Source organism: Zeus faber, assembly GCF_960531495.2.
Source record: "Zeus faber genome assembly, chromosome: 15".
NCBI lineage: Eukaryota > Metazoa > Chordata > Actinopteri > Zeiformes > Zeidae > Zeus > Zeus faber.
The window spans coordinates 16,486,126-16,508,381 of NC_137194.1; the positions used below are offsets into that span (position 1 = coordinate 16,486,126).

The 22,256-nt window shown below is 42.9% G+C and overlaps 1 protein-coding gene across 4 annotated transcripts; it reads right to left on the reverse strand.

Annotated features, from left to right (window-relative positions):
• Positions 1-61: 61 nt before the first annotated feature.
• On the reverse strand, positions 62-16,779 carry ptpn22 (protein tyrosine phosphatase non-receptor type 22). Of its 4 annotated transcripts, none has more exons than XM_080015769.1 (27): positions 16,498-16,779; positions 15,357-15,465; positions 15,147-15,223; positions 14,775-14,870; positions 14,100-14,138; positions 13,806-13,877; positions 13,483-13,542; positions 13,135-13,277; positions 10,800-10,866; positions 10,623-10,700; positions 10,213-10,299; positions 9,663-9,793; positions 9,111-9,571; positions 8,938-9,024; positions 8,608-8,685; positions 8,234-8,311; positions 7,837-7,952; positions 7,685-7,712; positions 7,482-7,589; positions 7,300-7,368; positions 4,138-4,268; positions 3,853-3,880; positions 3,585-3,647; positions 1,321-1,406; positions 1,207-1,237; positions 1,028-1,102; positions 62-805 (listed from the first exon to the last, which is right to left on the reverse strand). In XM_080015769.1, exons 1-27 carry the CDS (start codon positions 16,594-16,596, stop codon positions 744-746), a joined length of 2,559 nt encoding a protein of 852 aa, XP_079871895.1. In that variant the 5' UTR covers positions 16,597-16,779; the 3' UTR covers positions 62-743. The 4 variants fall into 4 exon arrangements, with proteins under 4 accessions (XP_079871895.1, XP_079871894.1, XP_079871893.1 ...); XM_080015768.1 differs by having other exon boundaries at positions 1,321-1,403; positions 10,201-10,299; XM_080015767.1 differs by having other exon boundaries at positions 10,201-10,299.
• Positions 16,780-22,256: the final 5,477 nt, after the last annotated feature.

The following is a 22,256-nucleotide window of genomic DNA, read 5'->3' on the forward strand; positions in this document are numbered from 1 at the left end:
TATTTTTTTTAAATAAATAACTGTGTATTTAGCGTATACAATACTCAATTCAGCTGTACAGTGAAGTTTCATGATTCATTATAATAATTATATTATTCAATGTATTTTCAGCTATGACATAAAGATCACTTTCTTCCATAAACAGACAAAAACAACAGATTTGCCAGAGAATTTTGCGAAGAACAGAGACAGCAAAAACGGTTCCCTGCTGAATGGCATACGCTATATCATTTAAAAAAACATGTGTTGACACTTCAAACTATGCGTAACCATCCTGGGGCTCTGGGTTTGCACGCTTCATGATTTGGAAAAAAAACTGCATATACTTTTGCATAGTTGTCCAAACAAAGCAAAAACTTTCAATTGTAGGCTTCCTGACGAAAAGCAAATTACCTAAGATATTCATCTGATTGTGGATAAGAAATTCTCTGCTGTCTTTGTATTTGTCAAAACGCCAGTGCCCCTATACCACCAGAGACGTTTATCAAAATGTATAACAAAGCCTCACGTCCATTAGGTGCTACCGTACAAAGCTCTGTCAAACATGGTCATTTGGTCCTGAGGGGAAACGGTAGTTTTCAGTACCTGTAAGAACAAAGAAAAGACACTAAAACATGTCTTCAAAGCTCCCGCTGTGCTAAAATGGTCCATTTGGTATAGGAGCTGTATAGGACGCCCTCTACTGGACAGGGTGACGGACTTGAGGTTCCGGCGTCAGGGCGCATGCGAGCAGATCCTGTGCCTCACTGCCAAGTGTCAGGATGACTCCTCGGGCCTTTCGGCTTTCCAAAGCGGTTCCCAAATCCTGGAAATACAAAATGAGGATTGTCTGTAAGGTTTAAAGACATACCTGTTATAAAATCCTTCCGTCAATATAAGTAGCCGTGTTATAAGCGAGATAACGTGCGGCCAGCTGGTCATGGAAAAATAAACCCCCTTCAAGAGTGATACAAGGTCTGATCACCTTGTCAGGGGTTATTTTGCGATAATGACCGGCCAGCTGTACATTGTCCCTTACTGAACCTACCAAACTTGAACAATGAAGTGGAAGTCCCGTTTGGAGGACCAGACTGAGGGAGGTCTGGCAGAGCAGCTGCTTTAGCTGAGCAGAAAGTTCAGACATGCATGTTAATCAAACTATGCATCAGATCCGTGGTGCACGTCACAGGGCTATATTTCACTTCCGAAAAAACAACTTTAACTCACTTTTAGCTTTGCGTCTGAAGAACTTCAAGCTCTGAAATGAGGGAATAAAAACATTCTGTCAAAGTTGAGACCATTTCTGTTATTTTCAACTTGGTAGATGTCAGTAATTATTACCTTTGCTCTGGACATTCCCTTCCCAGAGTCCTTTCGGTCACCCGGGGCCTCGGTGCTCATAGAGTTCCCCCCTTGGGGCACTTCTGCTAATGGAAACATCAGTGATGGCTATGAAACACACGCACAAAATATGCCTCAACTTTTTAGTCGGTTAAATAATGCAAGTTCATATGTTCCCAGAGGTGTTTCGTTTAATAATAAAAAAAATATAGCTGCAGGCAGCAATCTATGGGGGTCCAGGTTAGTTGGTGTGACGTATGTGACGTGTATGATGAAACGATGAACAAGCCCTGTTATTAAAGATGATGTTATAAATAACTATCATTCAAGATGACTGTGGCCTGCCGCACGCCACCCGAGTGGTGTTTTCAGGGCCCACCAACACAGAGACACAGGCAGAGAAGTTGTGTGTGTGTGTGGGAGGATGGGGGATTTGCCTATTGCTTGTTGATTGCTCCAACAATCAACAAGCCTACAGCCACCCTGATACAGCCACTTACCTAGACCCAAGACAGAAGTGGCTGCTTAATCCGCACCACCCCCACACCAAAATGACATATAACCAAATTAGTTGTCTGTAATGGCATACATGTTATAATGGCAGCAAATCTGGCTTTGACTATGAAATATAATGTTTATTGTGGACTACAATTAATATGGAATTTAGCTCAATATCTAAGGACGAATAGAAATGAATGTAACCACCTTGCCGTTGTATTTTGCCACTTTAAACCCTTCCCTGCCGCCACTCTTAAATGCCTCCTCCGTTTTCAAACGAAGCCGCCTGAGTTTGGCTGTGAACCAGGGCTTGTCATTGTTATAACTCACCCTGGTGCATGTCTGTATACAGCTGTCCTCTTAGAGGCTGATATATGACATTCTGTTTTTGTGGTTTTGCAGGTTGCCATTTCGGAATTTGGTTTAATATTTAAGGACTAATACTGATGTATGTAACCGCCTTGCCAAATGTTTTATTTCCACTTTAACTTTTCCTTACTTCCTCCTTTTTCAAACAAATCTATTTCCAGTGAGTCACAGGCCGCAAAGGGCGGCACCACAATCGCAATTCTGGGTTCCATAATTATATAATAGAATTAATTGTCTGTGTTGTATTAAATATACATTTAAATCCTCCTAAATAAAACCTACCTTAACTTACCTCCAGCACTTCCCTCATAGAGTAGAAGTCCTGGCTATTAAAATATCAACGGCAAAGTTCTCAAGTCACTTTAATCCTTTTTATGGTCCTACAGTGGTTTGACAGCGGTGACAAACAAGCGCCTCGTGTCGATTATGCACATTTTAGTATTTTTAGTCTTTTTAGAGCTTATAGAGCTTATTGTGCGTAAACACTGGGTTTCATGACGTTTCACTGCATATATGTATGACCGTATGTATATGTATGTGACAAATAATCTCTTGAATTTGAACTTGAATACCTGGCATTTCAAAGTCACGTATTCTATGTCTGTAGTCCATCTGCTCAGTAAATGGAGTGACCCGCTAGCTTGACAGCCGCATCAGAAATCATGCTGTCCAGCCAAGTCTCTGTAATGATTGTCACACAGCTTTCCATGTTGTGTGAAGTAATCCTGAGTCTTATTTCGTCTATCTTGTTAACGAGTGACCGGGAGTTGGTAAGGAAGTGACTCGGTGGGGCTGGTCTGTTCGGGTTAGCCCGTAGCCTCGCTCGTAGGCTGGCTCTCTTGCCCTGCTTCGGCTTATTTGAAATTCGGCTCGTTCCTAGTGTATAGGTGCACCGAGTGCTTGAACTAGTAAACTAAACACACACAAAACAAAGGCGCTGCCGTTTTACTTAGAGCACTAAGCCACTGCGTCTGCTTGCGTGCCATTTGGGATGTGCCATGTCACACAACGACGACAATCTGTGACCAATGTTTTCACGTGACCTTAACGGGTGAAAAATAAAAAAGATACATTTTTTTAGCTAACTCCTTCCACAAATCCAGCACGATGTGGATCAAACTTGGATGACAGCGTCTCAGGACTGCCCCGAATACAACTATCTATCATTTGTGGGTTCCACGGTTATAACAATATAAAATGTTATAACAATGTAACAATAGGGTTCCTGCCCTTCGTGGCTCGACCCCATATAACAATAATATAATCAGAGCGACCATTGATGTACTTTAAAAGTATCTTGGCATGAGTTCTTCTTGTGCATTTGGTGTGTGGGGTCTCTGTGACTGTAGGTATACAGCAGTGAAGTATAAAACCACTGAAAGTCAGTTGCAGCTCACCACTTCCTGCTCCGACCGAGACCATGGGGGACAACGGAGTTGGCTGGTGAAGCGCAAGGGGCTCTGGGGTGGAGACATAAGTAGAAACTATCACTCACAACAAACAAGACTTGGTTTCAATTGAATTTTTAAGTCAGTGTCTTACAGTCCATTATTACATTTCACTGCATATATGTATGGAAGTATGTATATGTATGTGACAAATAAAAAATCTTGAATCTTGAATCTTGAAGGAGGATTGTGTGGCAACAGAAAACAAAAAGCTCACCATGTCTCGAACTTTTAGCTCGTACACTCTGCGAGAACATTCAAAGAGGGTGTTAGTGTGGAAACAACAACAACCGGAGATTCTGACTCACAGCTCGAATCACAAGGAGAAACCAACAGGGATTATAAGAACCAAGGGGCATTTCTCTAAAAACAATTAGTCACAGTTGCTTTTTCAAACCGTGGTATGACTTTTTGCTTAAGAAAAAAAAAAATATATATATATATATAAATAGTGCAGCACCATGTGAGACTGAGTAGATGAAGTCCATTAAGTGCGCATCACCTTGCTCCTCATGAAGACGTCCAGAAACCTTTTTGGCTGAGAGCTCCCTGACCACTCTGAGGACATCCCTATCCTGGGAACAAGGAGCGTAGTTTGACTGTCCTGCCAGCAGGGGGGTGTGTTTCCAAGCACTGTTGAAACAGCCACAGAGGGTGTTAAATGTAAACATTAAAGACAGTGAAATTACTGGTTTGTTATTATTAATCATTATTATTATTATTATCATTATTGTTATTATTATTATCATTATCATTATTATTATTCAATAAAATAGCCACAGGGAGCAATACACAGGGCCCAGTCCAGTTGTGTTAGGTATGTATTACATGATTCCAAGGTTCCGTAAAACATATCTCTTCACATCGACACCAATCCCAAATGTACAGATTCTTCAATTTCAAATGTTAGACCAGTTGAACATAGATCAATCAAATGTGCTTTTCTTCGCAAAATAAAGCAGAGTGGTAATTTTGGACGAATGATGACAACACATCATAGGACATGTAATACAGTATATTTGTAGTGCTTAAAAAGGGAATCTTCAGAAATTAAAAATAAATGTTTACAACTTGAACAAAGGTGTCAAATTAAACAATACATATATGAAGATCTCCTGATATGTAATATTTTTAGTACAAAAACAAGGCCACCTTCAGGAAGGTCATTTTTTTTATAAAGACAGCGTGGCATTTGTTATGTTATTATTACAAAAAGGAGGCCATCTCCAGAAAAGTAAATAAATTAGTTATTCACCATTTTTCAGGCTCATTTGTCCGACCAATCACCGTGGACTTATGTCACTGAATGTTCTTCTTGTGTCGTTCAGTTTAAATATCCCCCAAGAACAGCGTTTTAACAATTACGATCATTCATGGATCGCGCAGTGTGGACACAAATGAAAGGGACGGTTCCTCCAAAGTTTCTTTGCACTTCCTGCTTTTTTTGTGTGGCCAAGAGAGATTATGAGTAGAATTATAAACTCGACTCAGTTACTAAACCAAAAGAGGATCTTTTTTTTTCAATAATTATTTGAGAATTTCTTGTAAAAGAAAATCATTAACTGGGGAATGATCACGGCCCTTCAACTTCTAAATTGATGATCTAAAGTGAAATTTAGTATAATATTTTTTTATATGGCTTAAATGCATTATCTTTCTTTTATTTTTTCTTCCTTCATTATAATAATTAGGGGTCCAGCCCGCAGGGCTAAACTATTTGAAACACAAGAACGGCAGAAGCTACGGACACAGTTTACGTCTTGTTTGAACCACTATGTCACAAACACCTCGTGGTTGAAGTTTCATCCAAATCTATCCACATACGGAGCAGAAATGTGTGAAAAACCGACCAAATCTGACCGAAATTTCAGACATGGTCTAATGCATTCAGCGTCACAATATGGCCAACCCGGCTGAAAGTATCTGTAACACATCAATGACATAATACGAACACGGTCAAGGTGTCGTTTAAACCAGTACGGTATGTCACAAGCATCTTGTGGTTTAAGTTCCGTCCACATCGATCCAAATACAGAGCAGATATATGTGAAAAACAGAACAACTTTGACCCCAAATATTTAGCTGGCCCGGCTTGACTGACACGCCACTATTCGTTAAACAAAATGAACAAGATGAGATTTACACTTAAACACTTTATGACATCATCATACTATTTACTATAAATGTGCAGGTTCTGATTCAGAATGTACATCGCACCGTGTCCAGTGTGCAGTGTTCTATAGCTGTTCGACATTACAAACTATGCGTTTTATGTGTGTATGTATGTTCTTTCTTACCTTGTAGATGTCAGTAGATCTGTTCAATTTATATTATATTTCCGAGGTCCCCATTACTTTGCCGGATAAATGAAAAATACCGAAAATTGCAGAATATTGAGAACACAGTCGCTCTGTGATATCATGAACCAATGCTATATAAATCCACGGTTCCTCTCTGAGTGGTTGTAAGGAAACAAAAAATTGTAAACTCGTACTACATTGCACAGAATCAGGTGAACTGTCCTATGTACCTACATGACTAAACTGGACCCTGTGTATTGCTGCCTTTAATATTGCTATTATTATTATTTAACATTTATTTATTTTTTATCAGTATTATTCGAATGCCTTTTTTTAAATTGTAAAGCACGTTGCGTGTTGTGTGCGAAAGTTGCTGTACAAATAACGGGTATTATTAGCGGTCCAGCCCGAAGGTCGGGAGACCTATTGTTTTTGATGTGATTTTGATTATTCTCCTAGCCATTATCACTGGTTAAAATGCGCTCAGAAATCGTCAAACCTACAGACATGGATGAATATGATTTGTATTCATGGCAGTCCACACATGCAGTGGTCCAAGTTTGGTCCACATCGCACTATATAGCTGTATATGTATGGCTATATAATGAAGCAGCAGTTAGTAAAAAAATATATTTTTGTCACCTCCCTTGAGGTTCCAAGCGAGCTGAGGCGATACCAGAAGTTCACGTGAAAACACTGCAGATGACTGATCGGTCACAGAGAATCATCACTGAGTCATTGCGTCACCATTGTGTGCCACTGGACATCCTGGGACATTAGGAAATAGCCAAGCTACTATAGCGGCCACAAGGACAGCTGTATACCGACACACACCAGGGTGAGATAACAATGACAAGCCCGGGTTCACAGCAAAACTCAGGCGACTGTGTTTGGAAAAGGAGGAAGCATTTAAGAGTGGTGGCAGGGAAGGGTTTGAAGTGGCAAAACACATGCTTTGCAAGGCGGTTACATACATTTGTATTAGTCCTTAGATAATGAGCTAAATTCCAAATGAATGGTAGTCTACAATAAATGTTATATTTCATAGTCAAAGCCAGATTTGTTGCCATTAGGTGTATTCCTTTACAGACAATTAATTTGTCTGTAACGGAATACATTACAAATTAACATTAACCTTAATAAATTCTTCAGTATTGCGAATAGTGCTTGAACATCGTTTCATCACACACGTCCGACTAAACTGGACCCCGTGTATTTCAGTACGATATTAGTAGTAGTAGTAGTAGTAGTAGTCATAGTAGTAGAAGTATAAATATTATTCATAGTATTATTCAGTAATGGGAGCACTTCTTGAACACACATGAGTAACTTCTACCCCTGCGAGTGTAGTTTTTGACACTCACTGTGTTGTGAGTCCCGGATGAGTAAGTCTGGAGTTGTCTGAGGAGGCGCTGGGATGGGAGCCTCAGTGGCTGCACAACAACAGAGCAGACCAACTCAATAAGTGGTCATTACAATATTGTCAAAAAAAACTAACAAACTCGTCTAACCCAAAACTAACAAAAGAGTCTGACCCGACTCTTACCTTGAGGAGCGTGCGGGGGGGTCGGTGTGTCTGACGGAGGAGGAGGAGGAGGAGGAAGGAAGCTAGAAGATATTTTCAACGGGACGGGACTGGGTGCTGCTGGCAGAGCTGCATTGGGGAGAGATGGCGTCAATAAAGTACATGGAAAGCACATGACTAGCACATGACCAATTCTAGGAGTCTCGCTGTGTCTTAAAACATACCTGTGTTTTTCATATTTACCTTGAGGCTCTGAAAGAAAGACAAATAGTCTGAAATTATCTCCACAAATCGCGTGACACCATCTAAGATTAGGGTTTTGAGTTTGTTGAAAATGACAAATCTGATGTTTAATTGGAGAGGATTGATTCTTTACACTGCTCCTTGTCCATGGTTTGTGTTCCTCCTGAGCCTGGTGCTTGGCGGAATCACAGCACCGTTCCGAGCACACTCCTACTTGGTTCAGGGCGGCCGAAGGAGCGCCCGGGTCCTCTGCAGGGGTTTGAATCCCAATCACAGGTGAGCAAATCAATACTATGCACTCTTAACTGTCATGTGCATTATGAATGGTTATGAATAGTGCTATATCGAAACTACAATGGATAGGTGAGGAAATGTGAGGTTTATGTGCAGGGCAAACTTCTTGTTGTTCTTGTTGTTTGCTGCAGTGTCGTGGACTATTTTCTTAGCTGTACTAGTTATAAAATAATTCAAGGTCATTATTATCCCTCTCTTACTGGGGAGCTGGTGTAGATGGCATGCCCGTATTTTACCTGCATCAATGGCCAACTCAAACGATGCTGGAGTTCTTTCTGGTAGCGGGGGAACTGGCGATGGGGGTTTCTCCGCATCTAGGAAGGACTGCTAAATCAGTGACGCTTTCTCAGCACGATCAATGAGTTTCTACATTTTACAGAAATAGTATATAGTCCAGCAAAATGGGGTTTGTTGCAGAAATATGTGGCTACGTTGACTGCAGGCAGTTGCAGTGGTCAAGCACTCAGATCCGATGGTTCATATTTGGCTGTTCACGAACTGAGGTTACAACGGCTGCTTTTATTTTGACGTTTTCTTTTTAAGTTCATATGCAGAGGAGGCCAGCTGTGGGTTTGTCAGCTCATGGACATAAGGGGGGGAGGCTTCTCACCTCCCAGCTCCATGACGGCCAAAGCAGCAGCATTAGGTGGAATAATGACTGCCAACCTCTCATTAGACTCTGCGTGCTCTGAAAAACATGAATGTTGCATTTAAAATGCATGTAAAAGGGCGTGACGGTTCACAGCAAGTCGATCAGAGTTCATAACAAAAGATACCTTCATGAAGACAAGTTCCAACAGTGTTTGGCCATCTCTTTTCCAGTGGATGTAAGACTGAATAGCAGACATTGCTTCAATAACAGGAAGAAAATAATCCCAAAAACGACGGTGCAGCGAACCTGAGAAACCTGATCCGTCAGCTTTGAGTTCTCTCTACCAACCTGGATCTACGGCCAGCACCAAAGAGTCGGGCGTTCGTACAGGCAGCGGAGGAGGAGTGTCGTCATCTGTATGAGTTTGAGCTTTTCCTAAAAGAGACCATTTGGGATAACGTAAATGCCTCCAAAATTGTATTCTATTTTCCAGGTAGGTTAGGACAGGTCGAGACTCTTACCGGAGGCGAGGGGGTTTAGCTCCAGACTCTGGCCGTTCAGCGCCAAACTGGGCGCGTGCAGAACAGCCTCCATCCCCGATTGACTCACACCTGCCAAGTCCTCGATGAAATCTTCCAGTTCTTCCTCGGTCAGGGGCGAGCTCGGCTGCGACTCAAAGTACGGGTCCTCCACCGTCAGGCAGGTGGTCGCCATGAGGGGTAGGGCCGGTTTTGGCGGCGGTTCGCCGTCCTCCATCATCTCTTCCGTCCTCCCCTCTAGACTTAGGGCGCACCGAGAGTCCGGCCCTCTGGAACCATCCTGGCCCACAGCCTCAAAAAGACTCTGGGGTCGGTGTAGCTGTTGGTCCCCGGACCAACTATTTCTGACCGAGTGGTCTGTATGGGTTGTCTGGAACTGCTGCACTACACTCCCCTCCACTGTCATCGGTTGGTTGGTCACCTGGTTCTCCATTAATGGAAACCTGGGGGAAATTAAGACATTAAGACATGATCCCAGATGTTCAAACACGATCCCAAACATCCACATGGCTTTTATGAAGGATAACTATTTACCCTGGATGAGATTCAGGATCCGGCTGATGCCGCAATTGTTGCTTGAGTTGGAGGACAGATTGTGATTCCTCGCTCGGGTCAGAGAGTACTGCATCGCCGGCTGCAGTGAGGGAAGGCCAGGCAGCGGCGACCTGGCCAGTTCAACACCACAGCAGTTAATAAGGACGCATAAAAGTGGAATTTAAATAAGAAATACATTAAAAACCCAGAGAAGAAAAGTAAAATAGATAGATTGCATGTTTCTGTCTGCTGCTCTCTGCACTCCTCTCCCCTGTCTCGACTCCTCCCCGCCCCCTCACTCCCTGTCTGCTCTCATTGGCTGTACTCGTTGCCTCACTCCTGACTCGATCCCAACACACTAGATATTAAAGTTGCTTGATATCTCGCCACCGTCTACGAGCCATTGGCGAGCACTCGCTGCACGTTCTTTAGTTTTGGTCTTAAGCCCTGATTATTTAGTCTCTAGTCTTGGTCTGTAGTCCTTCTTTAGACCTCCCTTAGGTCTTTATTCTTAAGGTATTAGTCATTGGGTGTGTACCTTGATGCTCACCTCCTTTTGACATGTCTGATCATCGAAGAACTGCAAATATTTCTCGAACAGGAACTTGATGGTTTTGTAGACGACCTCATACTGTTCCTAAAGTCACACAAATCAAAAAAAACGTGCTCTGTTAGGCGACAAATGAACTCCAGGGTGTGCCGCACATAACTCAAATGAACACAAAATGTTTGACAAAAGCAAACAACTGACATTGAAAACCGCCTAAAATGTGACTCTACCCGTTGGAAGTTGATTTATGTGCATGGTTATTGTAGTTTGTGGCTGTATTCTAGAGATGTGGTACCGATGAATAGTGATTCAAAACAAATAATCTCTTGAACTTGAACTTGAACTTGAAGAGGAGTAAAAAAAAAAAAATATATATATATATATATATATATATATATATATAGAGCTACCTTGGTTTGAACCACCGAAGGCCTCTGCGTTCGCATGTTCTGAACAAGGTCATAGATGCTGAAGTCTGCTGGGATCATCTGAAAACAAGCACAGATACAGTCGCGTTCTATGTTAACCGTGAGCTTCATTTAGGCTTAAGGTAGAACGACCAAAGATTCAGGACATGAAGAGCTCACCTGTCTCTTCAGAAGGTTCCACGTGTAGTCGATGACACACAGAACTCCTGTTCTCCCACATCCAGCACTACATTCAGAGAGCAAAGGTCCCATTGACACCACTAAGTCATCAATGTGCTCGTGGTAAAGGTGTTATTTCTTCAACATAATCCTCAAATGCTGCTCAAAGTATCATGAGAACCTATTAATGGCAATGGAGGTTGTGTTATCCCTGACTGTGATGGTGTTTGTCAATGATACCTTTTCAGGTGCGCTTTGTGATCATGGGACTAATGATCTTTGCAAACAAGTTGACAATCACAGGAGCTTAACCCAACAAATGACCTTCCTTACCACCTATATCACGTTTTCAACACTCCACCCATCTAGTTTCTGAGGGAGGTTCAAACAAATGCTGACATTTGTGGAAAAAAAACAAAATAATTCAGTCAGCTCTGAGAGGCATAAACCACCTCTGTGATCCCGTTAGTGACATGGGCCATAGGTTGTTTTGCCCGTCGGACAGAGTAAGGGTAAACCCACAAAGCAGAAAAACTCTTCACTTTTTTAAGGGTCTAGTACCTTACTCGTTTATGGGGTGCCTGACTTACAGGTTGGGCCCGCTGCCCGGCAGGAACATTGTGTTCCTGCCAACTCATTCCCAAAGTGATGCAGGCATGTCACGTTGTGCCATGTTATTAATACCCGCCTTAAAAATAAACTTTTGAAGTAAACATCGTACTTTGGCTTAGACAAATGAAAAGATCAGGATGTAACCAGCTTTGGATGTAGTATCTGTCACTATCGCCGAAGTCCCAAGTCCAAAGCATTTTCTTTTTTTTTTTTACTCCTAGGTCAGTCCTTCAGCCTCAGAACACCACAAACTCTGCCAAATGTGCAGTAGTGCTTTCAGGAAGGTGCTGAAATCGACCATCATCTTCTGGTTTCACTCGCAAGAGCAGGTGTTTTAAAGAGAACAAATGAGGGCTGCAGTCAGCCACAGCCACACCGTGAAACAAAACCAAGGGAAATGCCCAAGTGCATGCTTTGACGTGTATTGGTCTGCTGGCCACACACACGCACGCACACACACACACACACACACACACACACACACACACACACACACACACACACACACACACACACACACACACACACACACACACACACACACACACACACACACCTGGTGTGAGAGAGAGATCTGTGAGGCGGTTACAACAAGATTCTCAAGAAAATATGCTACCTTAGATATTCAGAAGAGGAGGAGATGAGAGTAAAAGGAGGAGAGGAGAGGGGGGACAGGGGGACAGGAGAGGGAAGGAGAGAGGAGATGGGAGGTCGGGGAAGAGAAGAGGAGGAGAGCAAGAGAGGGGAGAGGAGACGAGAGGAGGAAATAAGAGGAGATAAGAGAAGAGAGGAAAGAGGAGAGGAGAGGAGGGGGGGCAAGGGAGAGAAGAGGAGGAGAGAAGAGGGGAGGAGAGGAGGGGAGGAGAAGAGAAGGAGGGGAGAAGGAGGGACGAGGGGAGAGGCGAGGCGAGGAAAGGCGAAGAGGGGGGTTAAGAGGAGAGGAGGAGAGGTAAGAAGAGGAGAGGAGAGAGGAGAGGAGAGATGAGTTGAGGGGAGGGGAGAGGAAAGAAGAGGAGTGAAGCGAGGAGGAGGAGAGGAAAGCGGAAAGGAATGGAGAGGGGGGAGAGGAGGATAGGAGAGGAAAGGAGAGAGGAGATGGGAGGTCGGGGAAGAGAAGAGGAGGAGAGCAAGAGAGGAAAGGAGGAGGAAATAAGGAGGGGAAAGAGGAGAGGAGGTGGGAGAAGTGGAGAGGAGGAGAGCAAGAGAGGGGAGAGGAGACGGGAGGAGGAAATAAGAGAAGAGGACTAGAGGAAAGAGGAGAGGAGGGGAAAGAGGAGAGGAGGAGAGGTGAGGAGAGAGGAGAGGGGAGAGTAGCGCAGGAATGAAGAGCAAGAGGAGAAGAAGAGGAGAGAAGAGAAGAGGAGGAGAGGAAAGAGGAGAGGAAAGAGGAGAGGAGGGGAGAGGAGAGGAGGAAAGAAGAGGAGATAAGAGAGGATGGGAAAGAGGAGAGGAGGTGGGAGAAGAGAAGAGGAGGAGAGCAAGAGGAGGAAATAAGAAAAGAGGAGGAGAGGAAAGAGGAGAGCAGGGGAAAGAGGAGAGGTAAGTAGAGGAGAGGAGGGAGGAGACGAGGGGAGGGCAGAGGAGAGGAGGAAAGAAGAGGAGATAAGATAGGGGAGGAGGAGGAGTAAGAAGAGGAGAGGAGAGAGGAGACGAGGGGAGAGGAGAGAGGAGGAAAGAAGAGGAGATAAGAGAGGAGGGGAAAGAGGAGAGGAGGGGAGGTGACCTGCAGTGGATGCAGATGGGCTTCTGGTCGTGGTCCTGATGGGAGCGCATCTCGTCTATCATCTGCAGGATGGGAGGGATGGAGGCCGGAACGCCGTGATCCGGCCAGTTGACGTAGTGCAGCTGATGCAAAGTGCGGCTACACTGGAGGAAATCAATAAACAGAACAAACAAAAAATCGAAACACAACCAAACTCACAGGCCGACACAAAAACGATCCCAGACAAATGTTAGCGTCCGTCACAGTGGTATCAGTAGAGCTCACCTACATGAATGGCTTTGTTTCCTATGGGTGTGCACTACACATAGACTGCTGTCTCTTTTTTGTCTGGATGTGAATATGACTTACATTCTGATAGGTCACACTCAAAGTTCTTGTCAGATAGTCTCCTTTGTTTTGTTCAGAATCCTGTTAAAAAAAGGCGTCAGTTTGTTGATTTGTACTATTTGCTATAAGGGGAATAGAGCCTGGGTGATTGCATTTCTACTGTAAGAATACATAATCAAACAACTAATATAATACTACATAACACTCTGGGTGTTAATGTAGTTAACTTAGCATGGAATGTACATTAAGCAGTTCATTGATCTACATATGCTCGAACGACTGTTCATCAGAATTACTTTCTTGGCCTTCTGTTTTCGTTAATACTGCTGGATAAATACACTTACACAGTAAACTGTGAAGGGCTCGCAGACAAAGGGCTCTGCTTGTGTCTCTGGCCAGTAGCGCTCACACTTTTTCTGCAAAAGAGTGCAGAATTCACTCTGGTGACACATCACACATCATAGAAATCACAAGTATTTCTTTCAATCTATATGCCAGTTTCTCTCGCTATTCTTGAAATTTTTAAGTTATTATTATGTCTAGTTAACATGAACTTCTAAAGAAAGAAAAATAGCAAAATACAGCATTGGATACTATACTATGATACTATGTACTATGTACTGGTGAATGTGTCTTACCCTCCCCATCTCAAACTCCCGACAGGCCATCACCACGACCTGTCCCCAAGAAATAATATCACAGGCACAATGTTCTGAAGATCACCTTTATTTATGAACACATTTAACCCAAATCCACATGCAAACATGTTATTTGTCCATGATTTATTTATATATTGATATATTTATTTATGTATTTAATTATTGATTTCTTAATTTAATCTCATTTAATTTATTATTTTATGATTTTACTATTTTATAATATTTCAAATGTTAATTTTTTTTTAAATTGCAATTATTTCCTTATTTTATTGTAAGCCTTTAATTCTGATCAACTTCTAATCTCGGTCCGTGCTATGTTGCTCTTCTGCAAGGCAGGCTGAACGTCTGTAACAAAGGCACTATGTAAAACGTAATGACTATGTAAAATGTATTGTATTTTCTTCACTGTCTCATAACCATAAGTTCAAGTTCAAGTTCAAGAGATTATTTGTCAGATACATATACATACGGTCATACATATATGCAGTGAAATGTCATGACACCCGGGGATTACGCACAATAAGCTCTATAAGCGCTAAAAATACAAAAAATGCTAAAATGTGCGTAATCGACACAAGGTGCTCGCGCAGGCAGCCGCAAGGGGAGGTGCCACAATCGCGATCGCAGTGTATAAAGATGGAGGGCTGGTCTCACCTGGACCTCATACTCCCAGAGCATCCTCCAGAAGTCCAGCACTGTGTGTGGGAGAGGACCCTGGGTCGCGATGTAGGCCCACGACCCCGACACTCCCTTAGACAAGAACAGATTGATGGAAAATTAAAAAATGACACGTCTGCCGATCAAAGTATTTGCGCTGTTTATTTATTGGTTTTATTTGTTGATCTATATCCTCAACATAATGTATTTAGCCTTGAACTAACATATTATAATTTTAAAAAATGCACATTTTCTGCTGCGCAATTACTAAATTCTACTTTCCCTGGAATGTACAATATAGTCCAAAATATTTATGGTAGTTTTAATAGGCGTCAAGTACTTAATAGTCAAACCTTTACGAAAACTTACCTTGATGAAACTAGCATTGATGTAGTCGAGGCCATTTCTGCCGGTATTGAGGGAAAGCTTCACCCTGGTGTGGTCAACTAAAAGGGTAGGAGCGTAAAAAAGTATATATATATATTTATTAATTTGTAATTTCATCACATCAAACATCAAAAATATAATAATTTTATAAGAAATATATATTTGTTTATTGATATATTTTTTTCCTCTTACAGGGAACAATATCCTTATATCGATTCTTTTTAATGTTCTCCTGGTGCTCCGCCACCTTGGTTGGGTAGGTCTTGTCACTGCGGTATTGGATGGACTGTTTTTTCAACCTCTGAAAAAAAAACAAAAAAACAACATGAACCAAGTCACTTTCACTGCGTCTCAGCTTAATGTCTTAATCTTTTAGATGCTTTACTGACTGGGAGTTGGTCCTACTTGACCAAACGGACTCTTTGGAGATCCAGTGCCATGATCTGGCTGAGCCGTCAGAGCCATGACTCAGTTCTTGCATGCAACTAAAAGCCCACAACTTGACAGCCCACAAGCTGCTAAGTAACACTACAAAATACAGTCACATCCTTGCCTTATTTTGTAACACACAGGCCTTTTTGTTTTCGCGGCCTGTTCTCATAGCTCTTGCACGGCTTGTTAGAGGCCTTGCAGACCATCTGCACCGTGGACACTACAGAGCACTTTTTGTTCTGAGGGGAAGTGATGCAATGGGCATGTTCCCCCGGAGTAGTCCAAACAGCCGAGGCATGACAGTAGCAGGGTGGCGTGCAGGGCGCGGGATGCTGTCCTCGGGCCTTTTAAAATGTAGCCCGTTGCCATGGTGATGCTCACCGGCGATGTCGTCCAGGAGCACAAGACTTTGAAGGTGTGTGTGTTTGTGTGAGAGAAACAGGGTTCATGAGATAGAGTGACAGTTGTGTGTCCGTCTCTTTGTAATGTATGGACAGTCTGTGTGTGATGTGTATGTATAAGCATCTGCTAAATTCAAAAATGTAAATATATTTTTAAGACTGACAATTGACAACTGTCAAATGTTTTTTGCATCGGTTAGCTTGTATTTGCCTACAGCCGTTCCTTCCTTGTTCAGAGCGCTTCAGTGTCAGGCAACAGCCCAAAGAGGAAGCGACTAAAGCCGTTATAGCACTTATATTGTAATGGGAGTATGTTTCGACCCTGAACATGTCTTGAAGTCTTGAAATATATACTATATAATACACGAAAAAAAGTCACAGTATTCTCAACGGGAATATGAAAACAGGGACATTTGTGCGACCCGTCAACGTCGACATGGCTTGTCACTATTATGACTAACTTTCTGTTGGACAGCAACAGGGGGTCCTGTAGAACTCACCAGGAACTCCTCTGCGAGGCTGTTTTCTGACGCGTCGTCCGTCTCCTTACTGTCCAGCTGATCCAGCAGGCTCCTTAGTATCCAGGCCTGCTCCTCCATGGCTGGACGTACACTGCCTTAAATCGGCAACCTCTGTCAAGCATGCCAGGACACCAAAGTTCCTTCTCCGCGGGTCATTGAGGGATGGATCCTGAAGGCCCGGGCCCTGGGCTGTGGCAGATCTACTCCGAAATGCGACTCATAAGACTACAACTTCTCTAACGCAACTATCACATCGAGACGTGTGTGTGTGTGTGTGTGTGTGTGTGTGTGTGTGTGTGTGTGTGTGCTGTCTTTGAGGAAGCAAGAGTGAGCTAACAGGTTCTGTGGTCAGATTTTAAAAACACTAGCACCCCCCCCACAACTCATCATGGATGTCTCTCACTGGGTCCTAGAGTCACTTGGGTGTGTGATTCAGCAAGCATGTTAGAGAGAAAAAAGGAGGGAGGCTCACAGACAGACAAGCAGAGCGCATTGTGCAGGCTTGAACAGCTGTTTCTTCCCAGAGAAAGCAGGCAGCTCAGCCTGTTAGACCACATTCAGGACACACATGAGGTGTGGAGCAAGGTAGTCGACATGGGGATGCAAGCAGGGACAGAGGGCACGGCGAAGGGAAGGCATCTACCCGGGAAAAAGGTGTCTGCCTAAGAATCTCAGAAAGTTGGGTGTCTGCCTGAGATTCTAAAAAGGTAGGATATCTGCCTGAGATTATAAGAGGGTAGGATCTCTGCCTTATAAACTAAGGAGATAGGATATCTGTGTGGTGGATGGGCTTAAGTAGCCACACTTAATGCTCGTTGGTTGGGCTAACGAGCATCAGGTTTAAAAACCTCGTGGGTGGCGAATCTGCCACACTGGCACCTGAGCAGGGATTCTCCGGCACGGGGAAGGGACACAGAAGGGCCGTCTCTAGACGCCCTGGAGCCACCGGCGGTGCAACGGGCGGCCCCGGCACCAACCCTCTCCCGACTGGCAGCAGCAGCACCTAGGGGGTCCGGCGGCGCACCGGGGGAGAAGCAGCGCAAGCAACCACCACAGGTCACCGCTGGCAGCTAGCTTCTCCACCCAGCAGGCATCGCCGGGACCATCAGGAATTCTTCCTGGCCTCAGTTTGGTGTTGGGGTTGTGTGGTGGATGGGATGGCTTAAGTAGCCACACCCGATGCTCGTTGGTTGGGCTAACGGGCATCAGGTTTGAAAAACCCCGTCCACACACTCAGTAAGGATGAGAGACCTGTGTCATGATATGTTCCATCTGCTCCTGTCTAATTCCACCTAGCCTCATCTCTACAATAAACTGGTGTTATCAACCCCCACGTCGTTTGTGTCTCTGTGCCGGAGGTCCCTGAAAAGTATGGTGGCGAATCTGCCGCAATCTGCCTTAGAATCTAAGAAGGTAGGATATCTGCCTGAGAATCTAGGATATCTGGCGAGTGCATGTTGTCAATAGCTTAAAGTGACATACAGCATGTGAAATAAATGCGTTTGAAGAAGAGGCCATCATGTCCTATTTGCTATCGCGGCTGCATGATGACATCTAGTGGCTTATTGGTGAGCAAAAGTACATTTCATGAATCACAATGGGTTGACTAATCCAACTGCGTAAGGTGGGGTTTCCTACATATTATGTATTAATGTTCTACTGCGATACAAATTATTATATTGACCTCGTATCTTCTTTGTTTCCAATTTAATGTGCAATTTGTAACGAGTGAAAATTGTGTTCTGAAAATGGGGCAATGCATTTCTCTATTTTATAGAAATGAAATCGAATGTTTTGAAAAAGACCCATTCATTATGTCACAAAGACCTTGGCGTCACACAGTCAGGTTTTTGTATGAAATGGTTTTTGAGGTCTTCAGCTGGAAAATTGAAAGCACATCACCAAACGGAAGCTTGTGGTATAGCAGGAAGCCATGCCTACCACTGCGCATCTTATAAAGTCACCTCTCTGAGATGCTTTCTAAGAGTGATGTTTTCACATCATGATGAGGATATTCAATATGCTGTTCCTATTCAGCGGTGAGTGGGCTATTAATTTATGTTAATCATATAATGTACAATTATTTATTAAAATGTGTTCTTTGTGTCATTATTTTTTTATCCTCAATACATTTTATCCTTATTTATCGTGATGTTTTCCAAAATATATCGGCCTAAGATGGGATAAGACGAGAGGCGAAAAGATATGAACACACAAATTCAGGGGTTACAGCGGCAGAAGTGGAAGGTATTTTCTTCATCTGCCCAGAACCTTAGCGCCTTTAACCCGACAGCAGCCCGATCAAAGCAGGCGTTGGGGAGGATTCACACTTGTCTGCAGCCACCACACAAACAACCTCCGGTACAGTAAGATGTACTGGTGCAGAGGCGACTCCAGAACCACCCGTGAGATTCTGATGAACTCCGCCAACATTAGCAGATCTTCGTCCAGCGACCGGTCCCGCACCCTGCAGGTTCAAATCACCACCCTTCAGTTGGATGACACTGGAGGGTACTCGGTTGGGATAGACACAATAAATGCCAAAATCATGAACGTAAGAACAGGCCCATGCAGAGGCGTTAAGAGGGGCAGGTGCTCAAAAGAATAAAAGGCACATGGACACCCCCCCCCCCCCAAGGCCGGCACATGGAGAGCAGCATGCTTAAAAAGAAACAAAAAACCGTGCCTGCTCAGGCCCTCTGCCACCACCCCTGCATGTGCCTGGGTAAGAATACAAAACAAGGCTCTAATGTCCGGTTCAAAACATGTCCAGCATTGATATTTAATGTTCATTCTAGGGCAGGGTGATATGTAAGGGATAATGGCCGGCCAGCCGGTTATTATTGCAAATTAACCCTCCGCCAGGGTGATCGCCCTACAAAAAAAATAATAAATACTATCCTTACCTATTTGGCTATTATTAATCCAAAATTGATCATATCCGCATTCATCTCTTCAAGTCTTCCATCGTAGTTTGATTGTAGTTATAGAGTTGGAATTGCCTGTGAGTGTGATATACAGTTGGTTTGATACTGTGACAAATGTACTGATTGTAAGTGGCTTTGGACAAAAGGGTCGTATGACAATGCAATAATGTAATGAAACTTGGTTTCTATGTAGTGCCTTACATTAGCATGTAGGTGGCTGTATCGATATCCTGATATGTCTAAATATTGATTAAGGTCATCGTGATATCACAAAGTAGTTGAATGATTTGAAGGGTGAAGGGTGCCCTATCATCAGTTAACGCAATTTCCACATTACTAATGATTGTTTCTCAAACGTTTCTTGTATGTAAATAAATATCTTTCAAAGGCATCAATAGACGGCCCGCAAAACAAAAAATGTCAAATTGTCAAAATTCAAATACAAAATTCTTGCAAATTCTTGGTCACGCCGAGTCTATTACACAGACCACCACCTATTTGCTTCAGGATACATTTTCCGCCATTTCAAATTTTGTTAAAAGCTTATTTTCTTCCCCTACTGATATGGTCCAATGTTCATCCTTCTTGGATCACAGAATTGAAATTTAAGGAATCCAGGGAAAGCTTTTTTCCCCTACATATAGCGGTGTGTAAGTCACAGACAAATGGCTAAGAAGATGGCACTATAGCACCCCCAAAAGGATTCCTTCCACATTTGACAGAGTTATTGGCCTTCATATAGGCGAAATAGAGGTACTATCCGGCCCGAGGAAAGTAAAAAATACACACACACACACACACACACACACACACACACACACACACACATATATATATATATATGTGTGTGTGTGTGTGTGTGTGTGTGTGTGTACACATATTCAAATTCACAATTCAAATGTACTAGTCCTTACTATTTTTCCCCTTTGAATATATCCAAGTATATTGTATATATTCAAAGGGGAAAAATAGTAAGCACTAGTACATTTGAATTGTGATCCCCATGTTTATTAGCAAACACATTGCAATCAAACACATGGCAAAAATATTCTCAGAGGTTTTGGTTGACCCTGTTCTATATAAAATTAAAAAGAATACAATTCCGGACAGCTTTTTTCCCTTTTGCACTTATTTATTTCCAAACTGTAATGTAATATACAGGAGACCATCATTTTTCATTTGGACTATGCACAATTTTATGTAGCCTGGTTTTCAGAACAGATTTCTGTGTTTGTGTTAAAATTTAAAGACGGAAAATACCCATAATGTTAAAGAACCTATTGGGTCGTACACTGCGAAGGATCATACCATAGTGGGAGGAGTAGTATCTAATATTGGATCATACCATATTATCACACAATAGCAGATTTTGTGATACCTGAAAATATTGAATGAAATGAGAATCAAAAATGTATTGTAACTGATGGAGTATTATTTGGCACTTAGTTCAAATACCGCCAAAATGGGAGATTCATTACAATCAGCTGGTCTTAGGACATTGTTGATGACCAGCTGTCAAAAAAAAATTCAGGATTTGCTCCATATGTCTGGAGATTTTTCCGATAAACCCCTCGTACTTTGTCCAATGCATATCAGTAATATTACGATTTGAAATATTTTGGAGTGGTTTGTTCAAAAACTGCCATTATTCGGGGACGGTAGCTCAGGAGGTAGAGCTGGTCGTCTAGTGATCTAAAGGTTGCTGGTTGGATCCCAGGCTCCTCCTGCTAGCATGCTGTAGTGTCCTTGAGCAAGACACTTAACCCCTCATTGCTCCTGATGGCTGCGTCTGTCGGTGTTTGAATAATTGTAAGTCGCTTTGGATAAAAGCGTCTGCTAAATGACAAAATGTAATGTAAAATGTAATTATTCCAAAGAAGATGTCGTTACTTTTTGGCAGCTCTATTAATATCTGTAATATCTAATATCAATTAAATCTGACACCGAAATATGTCCAACCCGGCAGAAACTATCTGGAAGAGAAACATCGGCAGAAGCTAAGAACACGGTTGAGGTGTCGCTAAAAACCGTTATGTCACAAGGACCTCGTGGTTTCAGTTTCATCTAAATCATATACATTTGTTGGTTTTGCCTTTTAGAATTTTTTTTTTTTTTTTAAGCTTTTCTCAGGCTCATTCTCACAGTCATGTCTGTAAATATTGGAGCATTGCCATTGCTGTAACAATTGTCTTACTTGAGTCAATTAGTTACGTCCACAGAGTTTGTTTGCCCGATCCCTGATGTTCTAAACGCCATGACCAGAGCCCCCCCCCCCATGGATTCAGGGCTTTTGTAAATGTGTGTGTGTGTGTGTGTGTGTGTGTGTGTGTGTGTGTGTGTGTGTGTGTGTGTGTGTGTGTGTGTGTGTGTGTGTATGCCCGTGGATACACAACCACCCCCACGACGCATATACAAACAGACCAGCCCTTGATGCCACCGCTTATAAGCATAATGGATGCATACTCTCGGCTACTGTAACACTAAAACAGGGCTATTTTGAGAGCAAGTGAAAGATTTGTCGCCAGCAGGCCACCACTGTGAGGATACCATGATAAATTCAGGCAGTCAGTGTTTCATGAATGTCTATATTTGAACAAGCTGTAGTGGCGCCCAAGTGGCGTGTTCAGGGACAGAAAACGGGGGGTTGTAAACACCAGTTTATTGTAGAGAGTGGGCCAGTTGGAAAAAAAATCATTAATTTGTCCGGTAAAATAAATTATGTTTGGACACTGGACCAAGTTTTACAACAGTGGCATAAAAGTGCAATTGCATTCAGAAACTGGGGGCCCCAAATCCCAAATACCAAAGATT